The 15,924-nt window shown below is 47.7% G+C and overlaps 1 protein-coding gene across 1 annotated transcript; it reads right to left on the bottom strand.

Moving 5' to 3' along the window:
• Positions 1-3,670: 3,670 nt before the first annotated feature.
• On the bottom strand, positions 3,671-15,276 carry LOC126455731 (axoneme-associated protein mst101(2)-like). Its single transcript, XM_050091500.1, has 2 exons — positions 15,093-15,276; positions 3,671-8,787 (listed from the first exon to the last, which is right to left on the bottom strand). The coding sequence occupies exons 1-2, from the start codon at positions 15,274-15,276 to the stop codon at positions 3,671-3,673; spliced, it is 5,301 nt and encodes a 1,766-aa protein (XP_049947457.1).
• Positions 15,277-15,924: the final 648 nt, after the last annotated feature.

A 15,924-nucleotide genomic window follows, 5' to 3' on the forward strand; every position in this document is an offset into this window, starting at 1 on the left:
GTACTACTTTGAAACACTTGACTATTTGATTCTACTGGAGATGGCAATACAAGAGCTCTCCTTACGTCAGAATGCCTTTTGACCTCAAAAAGGCATATAACACTACTTGAAGGTACAGAATGTTAGATAACTTTATGAATGGGACTACGTGGACACCTGCCACTTCTTACCTTTCCCGAAGACTGGCGTTTGCCATCAGGCAAGGCATCGCCAATGCGATATCAGTGTTAAAGAGAATTAGTTCCCCAAAGCCTGTGCTCTTTGCACTGTGTATCTGATGTACGTTTGGAGCTATCTATGGCACGCCAAGGAAGAAAGTCATTCTTCACTGTATGACAGCCTGTATCTCTGCTGCACCTGGCAGGTCTCTGCAATAGTTGACTCCTAGGAATCTGATGATGCTCAATCCGTTGGGCATGGCACCTTCCTAGACTATTAGCTTCTACTGCAATAGGTACTAGACATTCTTTCTCCTCTCCCTTGGGAACATGTCGTGGGTGTTTTTGTGAGTGTTCCACACTGTCCATAGGTGACACATGAACAGTCTCATCACTTTCTTTAATTCATTTTTGTTTCCTCGTTCACCTTCTCATTCCTCTGCTTAAGCGTTTGACACTCCTCTTCTTTCTTCTTCCTCCCTGGGTCGACAGGTAGGGTTCCCACATAACGATATTTTAGGTAGCAGCTCATGAAATCACCCCCTCCTTCGGCTTTCCTGTACCAAATTGTCGATTGGTCCCTGGTATATGCTTGGTAGGTGTCACCTATCACTTAAGACATGTGTGCCCCTTGTGAAGCGGCCCCGAGTTAAGGTGTGCAGTCTGAGATGCTGGCAATCATCTTCGTAGTCCATGTATAACAAACATAAACAGAACGAAGCTCCCAACTCAGAGACCCTATCAGCTGCACCATAGTTCCTCGTGCTTTCACGTACTGAAGACGTCAGTCCTTGGCAACGGTAAATCCGTTTATTATTCAAAAAGGTGTTGATGCAATTGCCTGCCCTTTGAAACCTTTGTCGTTTACGGAATGACGCTTTGCTTTTGGAGACTACTTCTGATTATCTAGCACAGCAACTGCATATGGCTTGGCTTCTTCATGGCTACCCCGTCCATGGAGCTCTGAAATCTTCCCGTAGTGTTATTTACATTAGGCTGCTCGACGGTCTGACACAGGCCGAAATCCGAACATACGGCTCTGATCAGGGTGTGGCTGCCGTCCACCGGATAATGGAAAAGATAGATGCTTCCTTAGTGCCCTTTTGATAAAGTGTTGCATCCGCTCAAGATAAAAGCGGGCAATAAAGTTACCACAGTTCGACCATACGTCCAAACCCTGATGCACTGTTACCAGTGCCAACGTTTCATTGACTTGAATGTCTTGTTAACAACTGGCCAAATGTGGTAGGGATGCGAACGAGGGCAATTATTATTAACCGCCTCCTTCCCACTGAGTTAATTGCAATGGCGACCATGCCGCCGCCTCTGTATCTCGATGAGCGAGCTGTCTAAGAGTTGTGGGTAAAGGAAAAAACACCATACCCAGTCGCTCTGAGGTTATTAGCTCGTCGCAAACCCTGCGTTCTACCATCTAGTATTTACAGTATTGTTGTTCCTACATCTCATTCCATGAAGGACACGGCCATGCAGAGATGTGACCTCAAATTAGTCTGGTGTTATGAATTCGCCCAGTTAATGGTAGCATCGCCATCCCCCTCATCCAGTTGAGCAACAAGCCATCAAAATCTCGCCTCACAGGGCGAACTCACAAACTACACAACTGGCAGACCAGAAAGGACAGAACAAATACTCCTGTGAAGACTTCCTACGTCCTCCCAGCCTACCAACGTCTGAGTCTTACTCTGCTAAACGGAGAGCCTCGAAGTAGTCCAACAAAGGCAAACGATCTTCTCTTTAGCCGACTCGAAGAATCTATGACGGTGAAAACCTTGTATGACGGTGTCACCACGTGATAAATTCCCCTGGTCGGCCTCCATGTTGCTGGTGTGAAACACCAACGGTTTTTCTGCGTTGGACTGCGCAGGCGGACAGCAGAATAAAGCCAATGCTTCTGTGGACCTCGTGCAGCAGGATCCTCTCGCCTCTGCGCGCTGTAGCAGCGAGTCTTGACAGGCTGGCACTCGGCATCTGCTGAGGTGACAACCCTTCATCTTATCATGACTCACCTCCAGTGGAACGTTCAGTCTTCAATCCAATAAAAATAATTTGCAACTGCCTTTAAAACTGAGAGCTGGTTTCTAAGGATGGGGCAGGATAAGGTTAAGATTGTGGATCAGTACGTAATCAGTTACTCCGGTTGCACAACAAATGTCAACTTTATTTAAACAAATCTCTTAAACACAATTGACAGTATGACGGCTGAAGGCCTTATCAGAGAAAAAAATTCCACAATTTTAGGTCCGAAGGCCACCAACAGCCTCAAACAAACGGCTGAAGGCCTGAATTAAGAGTGAGAAGAACAGTTTCCAATAGCACATGTTAAGATAAATACTTAGTTTTCAAACAAAATGTAACTCGGGTGAAGGGCTTATCATGAAAGAAGTGAAATCCTTGCTCGGTTGAAGGCAACACAGACAGTAATTAGAAAATTACAAACATCCTTAAAACAAGCATCACAATCTACGGAATCAGGACAAGCAGTTCTCAGCAAGTGTTCAAAGGGTCTGCCTGGTAAGGTAACTAAAACACAAGGTAAGTTGAGACAGGCAGCCAAGAGTTGTACTCACGTAACTGGATGGCAACTCAAACTAGGGGCAAATTAAGTGCCGATCGACCGACTAACCAATCCGCCTAACGTCCGATCACCGGTACAACGATAGAATATTTTTAGGCAAGGGAGAAGACATAGCTCCATGTCTTCAAAAAACACCCAAGGCCAAAGGAAACACGAGAACTAAGGTAGAACTCCCAATAAATATGCACAGTACAATACAAGAGGCATCAACACGATGAGGCAAGGTACACTGCCGGAAAAGTACGCTAACCTCCAGGGCAGGTAACTGGGGTGTTAACGGCCACAATGCAGAAACTACGGCTGGTTGCACTTCACTAATAAGAATACTAAATTCAATGATTAACAAATAGGGAAAGGCGGCTACAATATTTCACCGTCTCGAAACACTTTACTCGTTGCCACCAGGCTCGGCGGCCCTGAGACCAACAACCCGCCGACCAAAGGCGAGATCTCGAAATAGTCGAGATTGCATTAGCAGTTAACTCCTCACTCAACTTAAACGTCCAGGGTTCGTTGTGCAACGAAGTCGTCGCTCTCGCAATTAGCCCTCCTCGACCCAGCAGAGGCGGCACGCTGCCAGTGGCCCCGGCTTGCCCTCACGCTGCACTGTCCACCTCGCTGCTGCGCCCCAACCGAACTCCCCCCTGCGGGTCCGGGGATTAGAATAGGCCCGCGGTATTCCTGCCTGTCGTAAGAGGCGACGAAAAGGAGTCCATCCCCCTCACGGGGGTAGTTAGCGCCTGCGTCCGGAGACGGACGGTTCCACGACCTATCATCGTGGTCTTTTTGGTTTTCACTTCTCGTTTCTTCCTTCCTTTTGTTGGTTCCTTTCTTTGCTCTTCTCCACCTCACTGTCTTCCTTACTCTTTCCCTTGACTTCTCGTTGCCTTCTCATTGCCTTTTTCTCCTTGCCTTCTCATTGCCTTTTTCTCCTTGCCTTCTCATTGCCTTTTTCTCCTTGCCTTCTCATTGCCTTTTTCTCCTTGCCTTTTTCTCCTTGCCTTTTTCTCCTTGCCTTTTTCTCCTTGCCTTTTTCTCCTTGCCTTTTTCTCCTTGCCTTTTTCTCCTTGCCTTTTTCTCCTTGCCTTTTTCTCCTTGCCTTTTTCTCCTTGCCTTTTTCTCCTTGCCTTTTTCTCCTTGCCTTTTTCTCCTTGCCTTTTTCTCCTTGCCTTTTTCTCCTTGCCTTTTTCTCCTTGCCTTTTTCTCCTTGCCTTTTTCTCCTTGCCTTTTTCTCCTTGCCTTTTTCTCCTTGCCTTTTTCTCCTTGCCTTTTTCTCCTTGCCTTTTTCTCCTTGCCTTTTTCTCCTTGCCTTTTTCTCCTTGCCTTTTTCTCCTTGCCTTTTTCTCCTTGCCTTTTTCTCCTTGCCTTTTTCTCCTTGCCTTTTTCTCCTTGCCTTTTTCTCCTTGCCTTTTTCTCCTTGCCTTTTTCTCCTTGCCTTTTTCTCCTTGCCTTTTTCTCCTTGCCTTTTTCTCCTTGCCTTTTTCTCCTTGCCTTTTTCTCCTTGCCTTTTTCTCCTTGCCTTTTTCTCCTTGCCTTTTTCTCCTTGCCTTTTTCTCCTTGCCTTTTTCTCCTTGCCTTTTTCTCCTTGCCTTTTTCTCCTTGCCTTTTTCTCCTTGCCTTTTTCTCCTTGCCTTTTTCTCCTTGCCTTTTTCTCCTTGCCTTTTTCTCCTTGCCTTTTTCTCCTTGCCTTTTTCTCCTTGCCTTTTTCTCCTTGCCTTTTTCTCCTTGCCTTTTTCTCCTTGCCTTTTTCTCCTTGCCTTTTTCTCCTTGCCTTTTTCTCCTTGCCTTTTTCTCCTTGCCTTTTTCTCCTTGCCTTTTTCTCCTTGCCTTTTTCTCCTTGCCTTTTTCTCCTTGCCTTTTTCTCCTTGCCTTTTTCTCCTTGCCTTTTTCTCCTTGCCTTTTTCTCCTTGCCTTTTTCTCCTTGCCTTTTTCTCCTTGCCTTTTTCTCCTTGCCTTTTTCTCCTTGCCTTTTTCTCCTTGCCTTTTTCTCCTTGCCTTTTTCTCCTTGCCTTTTTCTCCTTGCCTTTTTCTCCTTGCCTTTTTCTCCTTGCCTTTTTCTCCTTGCCTTTTTCTCCTTGCCTTTTTCTCCTTGCCTTTTTCTCCTTGCCTTTTTCTCCTTGCCTTTTTCTCCTTGCCTTTTTCTCCTTGCCTTTTTCTCCTTGCCTTTTTCTCCTTGCCTTTTTCTCCTTGCCTTTTTCTCCTTGCCTTTTTCTCCTTGCCTTTTTCTCCTTGCCTTTTTCTCCTTGCCTTTTTCTCCTTGCCTTTTTCTCCTTGCCTTTTTCTCCTTGCCTTTTTCTCCTTGCCTTTTTCTCCTTGCCTTTTTCTCCTTGCCTTTTTCTCCTTGCCTTTTTCTCCTTGCCTTTTTCTCCTTGCCTTTTTCTCCTTGCCTTTTTCTCCTTGCCTTTTTCTCCTTGCCTTTTTCTCCTTGCCTTTTTCTCCTTGCCTTTTTCTCCTTGCCTTTTTCTCCTTGCCTTTTTCTCCTTGCCTTTTTCTCCTTGCCTTTTTCTCCTTGCCTTTTTCTCCTTGCCTTTTTCTCCTTGCCTTTTTCTCCTTGCCTTTTTCTCCTTGCCTTTTTCTCCTTGCCTTTTTCTCCTTGCCTTTTTCTCCTTGCCTTTTTCTCCTTGCCTTTTTCTCCTTGCCTTTTTCTCCTTGCCTTTTTCTCCTTGCCTTTTTCTCCTTGCCTTTTTCTCCTTGCCTTTTTCTCCTTGCCTTTTTCTCCTTGCCTTTTTCTCCTTGCCTTTTTCTCCTTGCCTTTTTCTCCTTGCCTTTTTCTCCTTGCCTTTTTCTCCTTGCCTTTTTCTCCTTGCCTTTTTCTCCTTGCCTTTTTCTCCTTGCCTTTTTCTCCTTGCCTTTTTCTCCTTGCCTTTTTCTCCTTGCCTTTTTCTCCTTGCCTTTTTCTCCTTGCCTTTTTCTCCTTGCCTTTTTCTCCTTGCCTTTTTCTCCTTGCCTTTTTCTCCTTGCCTTTTTCTCCTTGCCTTTTTCTCCTTGCCTTTTTCTCCTTGCCTTTTTCTCCTTGCCTTTTTCTCCTTGCCTTTTTCTCCTTGCCTTTTTCTCCTTGCCTTTTTCTCCTTGCCTTTTTCTCCTTGCCTTTTTCTCCTTGCCTTTTTCTCCTTGCCTTTTTCTCCTTGCCTTTTTCTCCTTGCCTTTTTCTCCTTGCCTTTTTCTCCTTGCCTTTTTCTCCTTGCCTTTTTCTCCTTGCCTTTTTCTCCTTGCCTTTTTCTCCTTGCCTTTTTCTCCTTGCCTTTTTCTCCTTGCCTTTTTCTCCTTGCCTTTTTCTCCTTGCCTTTTTCTCCTTGCCTTTTTCTCCTTGCCTTTTTCTCCTTGCCTTTTTCTCCTTGCCTTTTTCTCCTTGCCTTTTTCTCCTTGCCTTTTTCTCCTTGCCTTTTTCTCCTTGCCTTTTTCTCCTTGCCTTTTTCTCCTTGCCTTTTTCTCCTTGCCTTTTTCTCCTTGCCTTTTTCTCCTTGCCTTTTTCTCCTTGCCTTTTTCTCCTTGCCTTTTTCTCCTTGCCTTTTTCTCCTTGCCTTTTTCTCCTTGCCTTTTTCTCCTTGCCTTTTTCTCCTTGCCTTTTTCTCCTTGCCTTTTTCTCCTTGCCTTTTTCTCCTTGCCTTTTTCTCCTTGCCTTTTTCTCCTTGCCTTTTTCTCCTTGCCTTTTTCTCCTTGCCTTTTTCTCCTTGCCTTTTTCTCCTTGCCTTTTTCTCCTTGCCTTTTTCTCCTTGCCTTTTTCTCCTTGCCTTTTTCTCCTTGCCTTTTTCTCCTTGCCTTTTTCTCCTTGCCTTTTTCTCCTTGCCTTTTTCTCCTTGCCTTTTTCTCCTTGCCTTTTTCTCCTTGCCTTTTTCTCCTTGCCTTTTTCTCCTTGCCTTTTTCTCCTTGCCTTTTTCTCCTTGCCTTTTTCTCCTTGCCTTTTTCTCCTTGCCTTTTTCTCCTTGCCTTTTTCTCCTTGCCTTTTTCTCCTTGCCTTTTTCTCCTTGCCTTTTTCTCCTTGCCTTTTTCTCCTTGCCTTTTTCTCCTTGCCTTTTTCTCCTTGCCTTTTTCTCCTTGCCTTTTTCTCCTTGCCTTTTTCTCCTTGCCTTTTTCTCCTTGCCTTTTTCTCCTTGCCTTTTTCTCCTTGCCTTTTTCTCCTTGCCTTTTTCTCCTTGCCTTTTTCTCCTTGCCTTTTTCTCCTTGCCTTTTTCTCCTTGCCTTTTTCTCCTTGCCTTTTTCTCCTTGCCTTTTTCTCCTTGCCTTTTTCTCCTTGCCTTTTTCTCCTTGCCTTTTTCTCCTTGCCTTTTTCTCCTTGCCTTTTTCTCCTTGCCTTTTTCTCCTTGCCTTTTTCTCCTTGCCTTTTTCTCCTTGCCTTTTTCTCCTTGCCTTTTTCTCCTTGCCTTTTTCTCCTTGCCTTTTTCTCCTTGCCTTTTTCTCCTTGCCTTTTTCTCCTTGCCTTTTTCTCCTTGCCTTTTTCTCCTTGCCTTTTTCTCCTTGCCTTTTTCTCCTTGCCTTTTTCTCCTTGCCTTTTTCTCCTTGCCTTTTTCTCCTTGCCTTTTTCTCCTTGCCTTTTTCTCCTTGCCTTTTTCTCCTTGCCTTTTTCTCCTTGCCTTTTTCTCCTTGCCTTTTTCTCCTTGCCTTTTTCTCCTTGCCTTTTTCTCCTTGCCTTTTTCTCCTTGCCTTTTTCTCCTTGCCTTTTTCTCCTTGCCTTTTTCTCCTTGCCTTTTTCTCCTTGCCTTTTTCTCCTTGCCTTTTTCTCCTTGCCTTTTTCTCCTTGCCTTTTTCTCCTTGCCTTTTTCTCCTTGCCTTTTTCTCCTTGCCTTTTTCTCCTTGCCTTTTTCTCCTTGCCTTTTTCTCCTTGCCTTTTTCTCCTTGCCTTTTTCTCCTTGCCTTTTTCTCCTTGCCTTTTTCTCCTTGCCTTTTTCTCCTTGCCTTTTTCTCCTTGCCTTTTTCTCCTTGCCTTTTTCTCCTTGCCTTTTTCTCCTTGCCTTTTTCTCCTTGCCTTTTTCTCCTTGCCTTTTTCTCCTTGCCTTTTTCTCCTTGCCTTTTTCTCCTTGCCTTTTTCTCCTTGCCTTTTTCTCCTTGCCTTTTTCTCCTTGCCTTTTTCTCCTTGCCTTTTTCTCCTTGCCTTTTTCTCCTTGCCTTTTTCTCCTTGCCTTTTTCTCCTTGCCTTTTTCTCCTTGCCTTTTTCTCCTTGCCTTTTTCTCCTTGCCTTTTTCTCCTTGCCTTTTTCTCCTTGCCTTTTTCTCCTTGCCTTTTTCTCCTTGCCTTTTTCTCCTTGCCTTTTTCTCCTTGCCTTTTTCTCCTTGCCTTTTTCTCCTTGCCTTTTTCTCCTTGCCTTTTTCTCCTTGCCTTTTTCTCCTTGCCTTTTTCTCCTTGCCTTTTTCTCCTTGCCTTTTTCTCCTTGCCTTTTTCTCCTTGCCTTTTTCTCCTTGCCTTTTTCTCCTTGCCTTTTTCTCCTTGCCTTTTTCTCCTTGCCTTTTTCTCCTTGCCTTTTTCTCCTTGCCTTTTTCTCCTTGCCTTTTTCTCCTTGCCTTTTTCTCCTTGCCTTTTTCTCCTTGCCTTTTTCTCCTTGCCTTTTTCTCCTTGCCTTTTTCTCCTTGCCTTTTTCTCCTTGCCTTTTTCTCCTTGCCTTTTTCTCCTTGCCTTTTTCTCCTTGCCTTTTTCTCCTTGCCTTTTTCTCCTTGCCTTTTTCTCCTTGCCTTTTTCTCCTTGCCTTTTTCTCCTTGCCTTTTTCTCCTTGCCTTTTTCTCCTTGCCTTTTTCTCCTTGCCTTTTTCTCCTTGCCTTTTTCTCCTTGCCTTTTTCTCCTTGCCTTTTTCTCCTTGCCTTTTTCTCCTTGCCTTTTTCTCCTTGCCTTTTTCTCCTTGCCTTTTTCTCCTTGCCTTTTTCTCCTTGCCTTTTTCTCCTTGCCTTTTTCTCCTTGCCTTTTTCTCCTTGCCTTTTTCTCCTTGCCTTTTTCTCCTTGCCTTTTTCTCCTTGCCTTTTTCTCCTTGCCTTTTTCTCCTTGCCTTTTTCTCCTTGCCTTTTTCTCCTTGCCTTTTTCTCCTTGCCTTTTTCTCCTTGCCTTTTTCTCCTTGCCTTTTTCTCCTTGCCTTTTTCTCCTTGCCTTCTTCTCATTGCCTTCTCTGGTCTCCGCCTCGGCGTTTGAGACAGTCTGTCCTCTTTCTCCCTCTCTCTCTTCTTTTTCCTCTTCTTCCTTCCTCCCTGTGCGTGCCTGAAGGCCGACCCACGCGTTCGCACGCGTAGCCGGTGACGGGGTAACGCCTAAGTCTCCGCCCTGGGTAGACATGTAAGGCACGCGCGTACCCCCTGGTAAAGGCCAGGCCCGGGGAGGGGTGATTGCCTGAGCTGATACCTTCTGACAATGCCGATTGGTCCCTCCGTCTGTTTCTCGGGAGGTGTGACCTGAGGTGTAAACATTCACCTAAGGCGGGAGTGCCCTCTGAGAGGGTCCCCACAAGGAAGGAGCGCGCCATCGGAGACGCTGGCAATCATGGGGGATTCCTCCGCAATGGATTCTACTCCATCTCTCTCGACTTCGACCCAAAAACGGAAACGTGACCAGCCAACAGTGACAAAAGTACTACCGCCTGCCCCACAGTTCCTCGTAGTTTCTCGATCTGAGGACGGAAAGGATTTTTCCTCTGTCAACCCTTTCGTTATTCAGAAGGGCGTAGATGCCATAGCCGGATCTGTCAAATCTTGTACCAGGTTGCGTAACGGCACCTTATTACTAGAAACTGAGAGTGCCTTTCAGGCACAAAAACTGCTTCGGGCCACCCTCTTGTACACGTTCCCTGTCCGGGTGGAGGCCCACCGAACTTTGAATTCGTCTCGAGGTGTAGTCTATACTAGCTTCCTCGACGGCTTGACTGACAAGGAGCTTCAATCATTCCTCGCTGAGCAGGGCGTGACGGCTGTCCATAGGGTCATGAAAAAGGTCAACAATGACCTTGTACCGACCCGGACACTTTTCTTGACCTTCGATAGTGTTAAGCTGCCATCGCGCATCAAGGCGGGCTACGAGGTTATTTCTGTTCGCCCCTATGTCCCGACACCTACGCGCTGCTACCAGTGTCCGCGTTTCAATCACACTCGACAGTCTTGTTCCAATGCGGCTAAATGTGTCACTTGTGGCAGGGATGCCCATGAGGGTGACTGTCCACCTCCGTCTCCTCGTTGTGTGAACTGTCAGGGTGACCATGCCGCCTCCTCCCGCGACTGTCCTGTCTATAAGGAAGAACGCTGTATCCAAGAAATTCGGGTCAAAGAGAAAGTGTCCACCTCGGCTGCTCGCAAGCTATTGGCTAGTAGGAAGCCCACGCTGCTCCCAGCGGGGAAATACAGTACTGTCCTCGCCTCTCCTCGGACTACCCGGGAGGTAGCAACCCAGACATGCGATCTGACCTTCAGCACCACGGTCGTCCGTTCGGCCAGTGCTAAGATCGCGCGGTCGACGTCTCCTCTTCCTCCCATCACCCCACAGACACGAGCACCTTCCTCAGCTTCTGCTAAGACGAAGACATCTAAGTCAGATGCACGGGCCTTCAAGAAGGAACCATCTCGTGCAGACTTCCTCCGTACCTCGACCTCCCAGCCTTCGACCGGTACTTCCACTACACGTCCTTCCAAAAAGGCGCATAGGAGGCACAGTTCTCCTTCTCCGCCACGGCGCATTTCTCCTGCGCCACCCAGCGGTTGCCGCCCCAGGCCGTCGTCCGTTTCGCCTGGCCGCACCGCTGGTAGCCGTACATCTGGCCGTTCACTGGCGGAGGAAGCTCCCCCTCCCGGCCATCCTCCCGAGATGGCCGATGACCCTATAGACCCAATGGACGATGACTGTACGCCTACTGATAGCGGCGGCAGTGCTCGCTCGAAGCCAGGCCCTAAGCGGCCTTCGAGGTGACCACTTCTCTCATCTTCCTTTTCTTACGATGGCACTTATTCACTGGAATATTCGCAGCATTCAATCCAACCGAGAGGACTTGAAGTTGCTGCTCCGCTTGCACCGTCCGCTCGTCGTAGCCCTCCAGGAAACGAAGCTACGCCCATGCGATCAAATTGCCTTGGCACACAACCCCTCCATGAGCTGGGATACCTACCACAGGAGGTAGGTCAAGACGCACAGAGGTGTAATGTTGCTGGTCCGGGATGATATTTACTATGATCCCATCACGTTGCACACCGGCCTGCAGGCAGTTGCCATCCGCATTACTCTCCCCACTTTTACGTTTTCCTTTTGTACCGTTTACACTAAATCATCTGCCGTTACGAGGGCAGACGTGATGCAACTTATTGCTCAGCTACCTGCACCATTTTTGTTAACTGGAGACTTCAATGCCCACCATCCCCTTTAGGGCTCTCCAGCATCCTGCCCGAGGGGCTCCTTGTTAGCAGACCTTTTCAACCAGCTCGATCTTGTCTGCCTCAATACTGGCGCCCCTACTTTTCTTTCGGACACATCTCACACCTATTCCCATTTAGACCTCTCTATATGTACTCCCCAACTTGCACGCCGGTTTGAGTGGTATGCACTTTCTGATACATATTCGAGCGACCACTTCCCGTGTGTTATCCATCTCCTGCAGCATACCCCTCTCCGTGCTCATCTAGTTGGGCCATCTCCAAAGCAGACTGGGGGCTCTTCTCTTCCTGGGCGACCTTTCAGGATCAAACCTTTACAAGCTGCGATCGTCAGGTCGCACACCTCACGGAAGTCATTCTCGCTGCTGCTGAATATTCCATCCCTCACCCTCCTTCTCCACGTCGCGCACCGGTCCCCTGGTGGACCGCAGCATGTAGAGACGCTGTACGTGCTCGTCGACGTGCTTTACGCACATTTAAACGCCACCCTACAGTGGCGAATTGTATCAATTATAAACGATTACGTGCTCAGTGTCGTCGTATTATCAAAGAAGGCAAGAAAGCCAGCTGGGCTGCTTTCACAAGCACCTTCAACAGTTTTACTCCTTCTTCTGTTGTCTGGGGTAGCCTGCGCCGGCTATCTGGCACTAAGGTCCACTCACCAGTTTCTGGCTTGAAGGTCGCGAATGACGTCCTTGTGGCCCCTGAGGCTGTCTCCAATGCCTTCGGCCGCTTTTTCGCAGAGGTTTCGAGCTCCGCTCATTACCACCCTGCCTTCCTCCCCCGCAAACAGGCAGAGGAGGCTAGGCCACCTAACTTCCGCTCCTCGAATTGTGAAAGTTGTAATGCCCCATTCACCATGCGGGAACTCGAAAACGCACTTGGCCGATCACGGTCCTCTGCTCCAGAGCCAGATTCGATTCATATTCAGATGCTGAAGAACCTTTCTCCTGCGGGTAAAGGTTTTCTTCTTCGTACGTACAATCGCATCTGGATTGAGGGACATGTTCCCGCATGCTGGCGCGAGTCTATTGTTGTCCCGATTCCTAAGCCGGGGAAGGACAAGCACTTGCCTTCCAGTTATCGACCTATCTCGCTTACCAGCTGTGTCTGTAAAGTGATGGAGCGAATGGTTAACTCTCGATTAGTTTGGCTGCTCGGGTCTCGACGCCTACTTACCAATGTACAATGTGGATTTCGTAGGCGCCGCTCTGCTGTTGACCATCTGGTTACACTGTCGACCTTCATTATGAATAACTTCTTGCGGAAGCGCCCGACCGCGGCTGTGTTCTTTGATTTGGAGAAGGCTTACGACACCTGTTGGAAGGCGGGCATTCTCCGCACCATGCATACATGGGGCCTTCGCGGTCACCTCCCTCTTTTTATTCGTTCCTTTTTAATGGATCGACAGTTCAGGGTACGTGTGGGTTCTGTCCAGTCCGACACCTTTCGCCAGGAGAATGGGGTGCCACAGGGCTCAGTTTTGAGCGTCGCTCTCTTCGCCATCGCGATCAATCCAATAATGGATTGCCTGCCAGCTGATGTATCAGGCTCCCTTTTCGTGGACGATTTTACCATCTATTGCAGCGCGCAGTGTACACGTGTCCTGGAGCGCTGTCTTCAGCGTTCTCTTGACCGTCTTTACTCCTGGAGTGTCGCCAATGGCTTCCGTTTTTCTGCCGAGAAGACGGTCTGTATTAACTTCTGGCGCTACAAAGAGTTTCTCCCACCGTCCTTACGACTCGGTCCCGTTGCTCTCCCAATCGTGGAGACAACCAAATTTTTAGGCCTTACATTTGACAGGAAACTTAGCTGGTCTCCACATGTGTCATATTTGGCCGCCCGTTGTACCCGTTCTTTAAATGTCCTCCGTGTTCTCAGTGGTCTGTCGTGGGGAGCGGATCGAACCGTCCTACTTCGTCTATATCGGTCGATCGTCCGCTCCAAGCTGGATTATGGGAGCTTCGTATACTCCTCTGCACGGCCATCCATCTTACGCCGCCTCAACTCCATACAACATCGGGGTTTACGACTTGCGATCGGAGCATTTTATACCAGTCCCGTAGAGAGTCTTCATGCTGACGCTGGCGAATTGCCACTCACCTACCGGCGCGATATACTGCTTTGTCGGTATGCCTGTCGGCTACTGTCAATGCCCGACCATCCGTCTTATCGTTCCTTTTTTGACGACTCTCTTGACCGTCAATACGGGTTGTATGTCTCTGCCCTGCTACCCCCTGGAGTTCGCTTCCGTCGCCTCCTTCAACACCTTAATTTTTCACTCCCTGCAACCTTTCGAGTGGGCGAGAGCCGCACGCCACCTTGGCTCCAGGCTCAGGTCCGCGTTCACCTTGACCTCAGCTCGCTCCCAAAAGAGGTCACCCCCGGTTCGGTCTACCACTCCCGTTTTTTGGAACTTCGTTCGAAGTTCATCGACATGACTTTCATTTATACAGATGGCTCTAAGACCAATGACGGGGTCGGGTGTTCCTTTATTGTCGAGGCACAGAGTTTCAAATACCGGCTCCATGGCCATTGTTCGGTCTTCACAGCTGAGCTCTTTGCCCTCTACCAGGCTGTTCTTTACATCTGCCGCCACCGACATTCTGCTTATGTCATCTGCTCAGATTCCCTGAGCGCCATCCAGAGCCTCAGTGATCCATACCCGGTTCACCCTTTCGTACACCGGATCCAACGCTCTCTTCAGCAGCTGGTGGACGTCGGTTCTCCAGTTAGCTTTATGTGGGTTCCTGGCCATGTCGGTATCCCTGGGAACGAAGCTGCAGATGCCGCGGCCAAGGCTGCGGTCCTCCAGCCTCGGACAGCTTCTTGTTGCGTCCCTACGTCCGATTTTAGCAGGGTGATTTGTCGGCGCATCTTATCTCTGTGGCATGCCGATTGGGCTGCACTTACCGACAACAAGCTTCGGGCCTTCAAACCTCTTCCCGTGGCTTGGACGTCCTCCTCACGCCCTTCTCGGCGGCAAGAGGTCGTTTTAGCCCGGTTAAGAATTGGACACTGCCGGGTCAGCCATCGCCATCAGCTGACGGCTGCGCCGGCGCCGTTCTGCCCATGTGGGCACTTGCTGACGGTTAGACACATTTTAATGTCCTGTCCAGATCTTAACACACTGCGCCTCGATCTTAACCTGCCAAATACTTTCGATGCCATTTTAGCGGATGACCCACGAGCAGCTGCTCGTGTTCTTCGTTTTATCAATTTGACAAACCTCGCTAAGGACATTTGATGATGCTGTTTTTTAATCCTATGCCTGTCAGTCTGTCTTTTATCGTGTTTTCCCTTTTAGTTGTTGTGGTCAACTTGTGCCTCGCGGTGCATTCTTAGAGTAGTCAGGGCGCTAATGACCATTGAAGTTGTGCGCCCTAAAACCACAAAAAAAAAAACCAACCGAACTGCTCTGTTTGCAACTGCCCCACTCCCTCTCACAAATCCAGTACGCAGACAGCATTAAAATAACTCCACATTCCAAACATGATACACGAGGATGCAGGAAAACAATTCCACCAACTACTCTCAATACTAAAACCATTCACTGTTGAACAACATGCATGAATAAGAAGTGGGCACAAACACAGAATGGGCCTGTAGCTTGACACTTCATGTGGACTGTCTTTTTTTTTAACAGGCACTGTGCGTGCTACTTTCAGGAAGTCTGGAAATTCCCCTGCATGGAGGGGTTTATTTATTACCACTGTTAATGGCTGTGCAGTTTGACTGATTATAGTTTTTAACATAGTGCAGGACACGCCATAAATATCAGGGCTCTCTGAAGACTTGTAGCTTTTCAATTTTTATTTCTTTTGGATAACCTCTTCTGCTGAAACATGGAAGACAGCTCCTGGGAGACACCTGGAATACATACCAGATAGAACAAAATTCAAATTATTGTATGGAAGTGAAGATAGCTTAAGACAACTGTCATCGTCAGCAAGATTTTGAAATCTTAGAAAATTAAGTTTCACAGAAAAGACAAATAACTAGCAAACTCACTTAACCTCATGCCAGCTGCACTGCCTCTATGAATACAAAGCCAGGAAGATACAATACGGGGCAGAGCAGTATTGAACTCGCCAAGGGGTGGTGCCGCACCAGCATGTGAGCCCTGGGCGACGCGCATAGACTCAGGGCCCTCTGGCTTCTGGCCCGGCACAGCAGCAAAGGCCTCCCTGGGCATGGACACTTCATCACATGGTGGTAGAAAGGGTGTCTCTCTGCCATTGTGGAAACTCAGCACGTTTTTACCGAGGTCTATGCAGCACTGCAGATGGAAAAGCTAAGTTAGTGATGGGACCCCACACTGTGTGACCAGTATTCTTAAGCTCATATTTATTTAGAAATGGTTTTCTGGAGAAAGGAGACAGTTGCATCAAGTAGGAGCTTCTAGCTACCTATCCTCCTGGAGGGGAAGCACCTCTCATTCGCGCCAGCTGTCAGTTCTCCCATTACTTAAGAGATGGGGCTGTTATTTTCTTGAGAACAATTAACAATTCTGTACTTTAAAAAATTTGTCTTGTCGTGGGCTAATGTCAACAGAGTTGGAGTGTAGAAATTGGCGACTACACCACAACAGAGGAACTCGTAGTCCTGCAGTTAGCAAAAAAGGGAGTCAGTAACCACCATTAAGAATTTCACACACACTTTCACTGAGAGCAACACTCCTTGTAATGATAATTTTGAAGTAAGTCTTCCATGCCAGAGGAAAATGTGAATCACATTTGAGCTGTATAGTGAAGTACACAGAAATTGACACGTCTAGCAAGTTTGGATACATTTCATGCACAGCAGTTTCCAAAATGCTGTGTAAATGTTCACACTTAAAATC

Source organism: Schistocerca serialis, chromosome 2, assembly GCF_023864345.2.
Source record: "Schistocerca serialis cubense isolate TAMUIC-IGC-003099 chromosome 2, iqSchSeri2.2, whole genome shotgun sequence".
Classification (NCBI taxonomy): Eukaryota; Metazoa; Arthropoda; class Insecta; order Orthoptera; family Acrididae; genus Schistocerca; species Schistocerca serialis.

What these genes read in the sequence shown, in the direction of transcription:
- LOC126455731 (XM_050091500.1), bottom strand. Translation starts at nt 15,276, where the DNA reads ATGCCCAGGGAGGCCTTTGCTGCTGTGCCGGGCCAGAAGCCAGAGGGC. An exon ending in TGCAGCTGGCATGAGGTTAA is followed by an intron (nt 8,788 to 15,092) that starts GTGAGTTTGCTA and finishes AAAGGCAAGGAG; the next exon opens with AAAAAGGCAAGGAGAAAAAG.